This window comes from Eucalyptus grandis, chromosome 10 (assembly GCF_016545825.1).
Source record: "Eucalyptus grandis isolate ANBG69807.140 chromosome 10, ASM1654582v1, whole genome shotgun sequence".
NCBI lineage: Eukaryota > Viridiplantae > Streptophyta > Magnoliopsida > Myrtales > Myrtaceae > Eucalyptus > Eucalyptus grandis.
In genome coordinates this window covers 36,248,837-36,256,379 of record NC_052621.1, presented here as the reverse complement: position 1 = coordinate 36,256,379, position 7,543 = coordinate 36,248,837, and the positions used below count along the sequence as shown (strand labels likewise).

The 7,543-nt window shown below is 37.5% G+C and overlaps 1 protein-coding gene across 1 annotated transcript; it reads right to left on the bottom strand.

The window, feature by feature from the left end:
* Positions 1-395: 395 nt before the first annotated feature.
* On the bottom strand, positions 396-5,792 carry LOC108955625 (senescence-induced receptor-like serine/threonine-protein kinase). Its single transcript, XM_039303046.1, has 9 exons — positions 5,366-5,792; positions 4,486-4,621; positions 3,364-3,435; positions 2,901-3,052; positions 1,643-1,845; positions 1,381-1,507; positions 1,216-1,278; positions 941-1,130; positions 396-806 (listed from the first exon to the last, which is right to left on the bottom strand). The coding sequence occupies exons 1-9, from the start codon at positions 5,790-5,792 to the stop codon at positions 419-421; spliced, it is 1,758 nt and encodes a 585-aa protein (XP_039158980.1). The 3' UTR covers positions 396-418.
* Positions 5,793-7,543: the final 1,751 nt, after the last annotated feature.

The following is a 7,543-nucleotide window of genomic DNA, read 5'->3' as shown; positions in this document are numbered from 1 at the left end:
ACATTAATCTCTCGTCTTTAAATAATCTCAATCTACCCCCTCGAAATTGCGAAATTGCTGCTGCTTAATCAATGGTGGATTCCAGCTGAAATCTCCCCTGAAGCCCAAGAACATACCGCGAGGGCCTGCTAACGCCAATTACTCCATCCATGGATAACCCCAACCTCTAAATCACCGCCTCCCAAACTCAACATGGAATTCCCAATTCCGCAGCAATAGGAAAGCCATAAACTGACATCATGAACGGAGAAAGGAGCGACAAAGAACAAAAGGTTATCATTGTTGCAAAGCGAGTTTTGAAGATTCAATAACAGAAAAGAAAAGGGAAATGGTTTACGCAATTAATAGTACAAATTTGCGGACAAATGTCAATTTTTACCTTAAAAGATGACAGCCTTTCTGGATTGAAAAAGTTCTACTACCTTGCCATAGGGACAATATCAGAATGGATCTCCAAGGAGGTCATTTCAAAAGAACCGCTTGATTTGCTCACCAAAGACTCCTTTAACTCTGCCAATACGTGATTTATGTCCGGCCTTTGAATTGCCACTGGTCGTGTACAAGACATAGCAATCTCCACTAGTTTCCAAGCCGAGTTTATGTCGAATTCTCCCTGTAACTTTGGATCCATAATGCTATGTATATCACCGCTTTCGACAATAGGAATCAACCATTCAAGTATGTGCATGCTGGCACTGCCATCCCGGCTTCTCATTATTGCAGGTCGGCCCGTGATCAACTCAAAGAGTACGATTCCGAAACTATAAACATCACTCATCTTGGTTATGTTTCCAGAAGATTGAAACCTGTGAGGAGGAATAAAAGAAAACAAATGAAGGATCTTTAAATCAAAGATGGAATCCTAGATAATGTCAATATTTCCATCTAAATAAAGATCCTGAACTGAACCAAATCAATAATATTGAGTTTCAGTCAATACTCGGGATCAAGGTAGCCGGGAGTGCCTGCAGGGCAAGTTGACACATAAATGTCGTTTTCAGTTGCAAAAGCTCTTGAAAGGCCAAAATCAGCTATTTTGGCTTGGAAGTCTTCATTCAACAAGATGTTTGTAGTCTTCAAGTCTCTATGGATGATGGGTGGCTTGCAACCATTATGCAAATAATCCAAACCTGAAATCCTCACAAAAAAATGTGTAAACAATTCTGAAGCAATGATGGGAGAAAACATACAACTGGGGATATCTCATACGTGTACCTTGTGCTGCATCCACAGCTATATGTACTCTTTTACTCCATGTCAAGACCTTCGGATGGTCCTCTGTTGAATGGAATTTAACTTTACCTGTGGCTGTGAGCACGAAATAGAGTTTAATAGGTTCATTTTAGAGAAGAAACAATATAACAGGACATAAAAACACACCTGATAAATGTTGCCTTAAATTTCCATTTGCCATGTATTCATATATCAATGCCATGTGCCTAGACTCATTGCAATATCCAAACAGAGAAACCAAGTTTCTGTGGTGAACAATCATTAAGAGTCGCGCCTACAGCATAAAGAGTGTGCATTATTATAACGACTACTTAGAATAGTCTACGAGGAAGTTTTTGAACGAACATCTGCGCCAGTGTCAACATAAGTTGACTTTAAAGGGAAACTTGATTGGATCATCGAATCTAACCTCGGCTTGAAATTCCTTGTACCCTTGCTTTGATGATTCAGAGAGCATCTTCACTGCAACTACAGTGCCGTTATCCAGTGCACCAAGATATACCTTTCCAAATCCACCTTCACCAATCACTTGTCCAAAGTTTCTAGTGATTCTTGAAACTTCTCCATACTTAAAATGTCGATTCTTTAATCCCAATGTCCTCTCACTAGATTCTATACCAGAAAGATTCCTATGAGTATTGCGACTACCACTTTGGATAATAGACTTTCAAAGCAAATAACTCTAATTGCGCTTCAATAATTAAAAGACGTAGGAAAGGTTTTTCTGATGCCATTTTAAGAGCTAAATTAGTGGAGAAGAGGACAAAAATCAAAAGATCAGGGCAGGGATTCTCTGTCACCTGCCTTCAATATGCTAACAAATAGATAATTTTTCTTTGCTCAGTACATATAGATAAGTTTGAGATTGCACGATCAAACTTTCTTTTAGCGACCATCAGAATATCAAGGACAAAGTCGGTACTCCCAAGTTGTTATAAGTCCTCGTGCATAGCACGGTTACTTTGGGAATAACACTCATTCTATTTGTGATGCTGAAGCGACAATGCTGTGGTGATCCCGTCTCTCTCTTCTCTTCATTTTCTTGTGATCACTATGACTTCATATTACAAGCATTAGAAAATTTTGATTAAAGCCAACTTTCATTCATTCCTGACTGCAATGTCTATGAGATTGTAAAATTATACTCTTAGGGTGGGTAAGAAGAGAAAGAAAGTTGCTGAGTCATATATTCTCAACTAAATTATCCTAAAAAAGGCATTGTTGCCGATATATCTGTACCAAAGGAAAATTAAAGTCAAGATAGTCGTCAAATGTGGTGTAGATTGCGTGAACAGGTATGATACTACACGTCTAGGATGCTTTTCCTCTAAAATCAGGATCTAAATGACACTTCTCCGGTAAAGTCTCTGGAAAAAAAAAAAATCATAATACTGATGAAAGTAACTCTCTGATATTTATCTGTCTAATTTGTCCTCAATCTCTTAGGATTAATTTGTGAGATGAAATTTTTCAGAAAGAACTTCCTCATTCAAGAAAGCATTCATTAGGCCTGATTGCAAAGTGGATTATATTGTAAAAGAGCGCTCTTATAAAGGTAAGAACAGGGAGTAAATTGCCAGTGGTATCTTTCTCGACCAAATAAAACAAGAAATGTTGTTTAGTTCCATATAAATATGCTGTGGACAAGAAGTAGAAAAATGAGGTACCTGTCTGTTTCCTTCTAATGAACCCAATACTCAACACGCAGATAACTACGAATACGACTGAAACCGATGCAACAACTGGGACCAAGATGGAGTTTTTAGCCTCCTTCTTTGAGCAAGGACTTGCCTCGCAAAGATAGGGGTTGTTGTTAAGACTGCAAGAAAAGTAAGTAGGTAAAGTTATATCTCTTGAGTTGCTTTGCCGAAAAGTTGATCACAAGCGGCCTTCATATTTGCTTTGAATCATAATAAACATGTTATATAAAATTCTTTCTTCATTCTGAAGAGAGAGAGAGAGAGAGAGATAAGCCTCAAGTCCAATGTCTTCTCTTCGTGCCTCCTTTTAAGAGCCTTAGGAACTGAACCAGTAAGCTTGTTTCCACTGAGATTTCTGCAAAGCATAGCCATGTATAAAGACCTATGCTCTGTCAATGTTTCGGGGCGCCACTAAGTCACATTAACTTACAGAATTCTCAACTTTGGCAGATTTGCCAATGTTTCTGGTATGGGTCCTGTAAGTTGATTGTCGGACAGATCTCTGAAACAAAGCGAGTCCGGGTAGTTAACAATTCAACAGATCTCATCCGAAATTTTGAGATTGGTTGTCAGTGTTCTTCAGGCTATTTTGGGGATATATCGATTCTGAATAATTAAATCAACGACCAAAGGGGCCAAAAATATCGTCGCATTGTTTGAAAACCAATGTTCAACATAAGCTTATTCCAGTAAACGATCACTGTAGAAGCCTCCAAAGTTACTTTTTCTTTAGAATAAGAAAGAACGAGCTCCATAGCAAAAAGTAGGATATCACAGCTCATTCAAACATTAATCATGCTTGTACTTACAAGGACTCCAGTTCCAATAGATTTGATAGTGAAGAAGAGATGATGCCCCTCAAATTGCTAGAGCTCAGGTTTCTGGCCATAATCAAAATGAGAGGAAGCCGTGTCATTGCCATGTTCACAAAGGCAGTAATGTTGATTCGATACATAAAATTTTACGCATTCAACTGTGGAGAACACAATATTACCTAAGGTTAAAATGGAGAAGCACACAACTGATTAATGAGTTTTTATAGATTAATGTAGTCACGTAGAGGAATGAAAGTTCAATTTTTCAACAAGAATGAGGACAAACCTTCAATTTTTTAGGAAGAAAAAAATGATTCTTTTAAAGTTGGGTTATACCATTAAAATCTCATAAACTATGTCCATGATACAAATATGCTGAAATTTTATTTTTTGTCACTAAAAATATTAAACTTATCAATTATGACATAAATACTCCAAGCTTTTCTCTTCTTCTTTTTGTCGTGAAAAACCCCAAACATATACTAGTGTGACAAATATACCATATATGGAATTGAAATAGATGATATATATGTCACACATATATAATTTTAGGTTTTTTTATGACAAAAAAAAAGTTGAGAGTATTTGTATCACAGTAGATAAAATCAAGGATTTTAGTGACCAAAAAAAAAGTGTAGGGTATTTATGTCAAAATGGATATAGTTTGAGATTTTTTGTAGCATTTGTCCTATAAAATATAACCAATAGTATCAACATCATCCTGCAAGGAGACTTACAACGCAATAACCCTGGGAGGCTTTATATAGCTACAATTCAGACCATCCCATGCAAATTTGCTTGGTACACATGGATCACCTTGCCAGATATCTTTATTCACAATATACTCTGCCTTGATGTTGGTGAAAGCTTTGACTGTAGTTTATAACACAACAAGATCAATTTGCCTCAAGAAAAGGATGATGGAAAGATGGGGATTTCGAGCAGATAGAAATCATGCATATAATTTCATTTTTCCCTTTCTAAAGAACGGTGACATTATGGAAATGGTGAAAACACTTGCATGTGCAATTTGAAGTGATTTTTCAGTAATAATATATTTTGGGCAAGGAATAGCTTATTCATCATCAACTTTAATACTTCAAAGCTCACTTGAAGAAAACTCTTTTACAATCTCTGCATTTTTTTGGTCCGCAAACACCTATAAACTAAGTTTTCACTGCAGATTTTCTACCTTGCTCTCTGAACGACCACCAAAAACTCAGCTTATCCTTTCCACTTTTAAACACATTTTTTAACCGTCATATCTAACATTCCTCATCCATCTCCTGCAAATCCCCGAACTCCCTTTCACTGGAGCAACCAAGGCAAGTAAGTACAAGAAATTAGCTTCCTAGAGTTTGCGTTTAAGGAGTCCTAGGAGGTGTGAACTTGAGTGTCCTAGAGAAGTGTGAGTGCAATTTTCTATTCTTTGGAGTGTTGATTGAGATATATACCTATTAAACAAACGATTACTTTCAAAATTGGGTTTCTCTTCCTTTCAATTCAGCAATCTAATACCGAAGCCAAACCTATTTAAATCTTGTTCATGCCGAGGCTGTACTTGACAATATTTAGGGTAGCACTAGCACAAGAGAAAGTAGAAGCGCGAAAGATTACCATCATCTTGGGCTGTTGGTACATTCAGAAGTTCTTTGATATGAAAGATCTCCAAGGAATTGATGATTGGTGGCGGATATCCAGACTGCCTCTTCGTTGCTTCGAATGAGAAGTTGATCTGGGACCCAGAGACCGAAGGGGAAACTACGGTTACCGGCTTCAAGTAATCGAGCCTCACCGTCTCTGTGAATTGGTCATCACTGGTGGAAACCGTGAGCTCTCTTTGCTGGCCACTTGGCAAGATTTGGGTTTCGGCGAAATGGAAGTACCCAATCCATTTAGACGTCACGTTGTACGGCTTAAACTGAAAGATTAAGGTAGTGTTGGCATTACTCGCTGATTGAGCTGTCCAGAGCACTTCCCCTGGAATCTTATATTCATCGTTGTTGTTGGATAAATCAGAAGCGGACGTTCCCAGGTTGAGCATACGCCAGGCAGGAGAGGTCCAACTTTCCCAGATGCGATCATAAACATCGTCTGGGTACCCGGGTGGGACATTTTGACGAAGAATTCATGTGAGGCCAATGCAGCGTTCCGGGTAGCATGTTCCATATGCCAATGAATCGTCTCCACTACAACAGCTCTTGAACTTGTACTACTTACGTTGCAATGCTTTTATTTCTTGTTCAAATGCACTTGCCACCAATCCGATTTCGAGGCAATTATTCCTAACTTGGCCTCTGATTGGGTGATTATTCGCTCACTTATCACTCCCCGTTAGTTTTACTAACATGAAGAAGTTTCTACTGCTTAATCATTCACACCCAGAAAACGACCCAAAAAAAAAAAAAACCATTCACACCCAGAAAACTGACGAAGGAGTTCCATCCGGGGACAAATACTCTGGTCATAATTTGTCATAACTTTTATATTGATTTCTCGTAAATTGTAACACACAAAAATATAAAGGCTTTACGATAGGTGAGAGTTTTCTCGATTTAATGATCATTAAAAGATTGGGATCTATTTCTTTACCAAAAAAAAAAAAAAAAAAAGAAGATCGGGATCTATTCCTTAGGAATCCTTAAAAACATCCATTATTCTGACTCATCGGCCTCTCTCTATTCGGAAAGCCTATGAATTTTAAGTCTATAGTTTAAAATAGAACACCCACAACATAAATTTCCCCTTTTTTTGTCAACAGTATATACGTATGAATAGAGATGTTTGATAAACTTGAGCACTTCTAAGGATTTGACAAGAGATGAAGGCTTTTCATTGATCTCCAATGCATCTAAAGTGCATAAATCCGAAAATATCCTTAACGTCTAGTTTTTCCCCAAAAATTATGCGTACAAAATTATAATTTAGAACTAATATGTTAGACTTGTCAAAATGGGTCTTAAACTCATATATGACCCATTCTTCAATTTTGAGGAGCCTACATTAAATATGTTTTAAGTTTAAAGGCGAAAATAAATGGATCTAAATGGGTTGAGCTTAGAACCAATTTCCAACCCACTAGGCTCGCATATACTCCCACCCTCTTCAACCTTAACTATTTAAAAAATCTAAATTATTATTTCTTTTTCTTTTCTTGCTTTTCTTTCTTCTTCCTTCTTCCTTCTTCCTTCTTCCTTCTTCCATCTTCCTCAGCTGGTGACCAGCCACAATGATTTGCCGGGCAAGGACGAGCTCGCTAGAGGCCGGCAAAGCTTGAGCCTCGTTGCTTTGAGCTCATCGATCCTCATCAACATCTAATGCCAGTGAGGCTTGAGCTCGCTAGCCTCAGGCGACTTGAGCTCACCAATTTAGTAAGGCCAAGACCATGTCAATGTTTGGTGATGGCAAGGCTCAAGTCTTGTTGGTCTAACAAGACTCGAGTTCACTGACTTCTAGCAAGACTCGAGATCGCCGAACTTAGGTGAGTTTGACCTCATCGGATGTGGCAAGGCTAGATTTTTCTTGTGGCCATTCGTTGACCATCGAGGTGGCCAATGACCAGGTGAAAAAGAAGAAAAAAAGAAAATTTTAAAATAATTAAAGATTTAATTTATAAAAGAAATACAAAAATAAAAAAAAATGTATTAAAAGAGTGTGTGGAGGAAAATCAAATCAAATTTTCCATACCAAATGGTAGAAAATATTTTCTAATTTATTTTCATATTCAAAACAAATACTAGAAAATATCATTATTTTCTTGGAAAATAATTTCCTAGAAAATAATTTCCATGAAAC

Excerpts from the sequence above, each read along its gene's own strand:
- LOC108955625 (XM_039303046.1), bottom strand. The coding sequence starts at position 5,792 with ATGCTCAACCTGGGAACGTCCGCTTCTGATTTATCCAACAACAACGAT. Across the intron at positions 4,622-5,365 it reads ACCAACAGCCCAAGATGATG|TCAAAGCTTTCACCAACATC; the intron begins GTAATCTTTCGC and ends TATAAACTACAG. Across the intron at positions 1,508-1,642 it reads ACAAGGAATTTCAAGCCGAG|GCGCGACTCTTAATGATTGT; the intron begins GTTAGATTCGAT and ends TTTATGCTGTAG.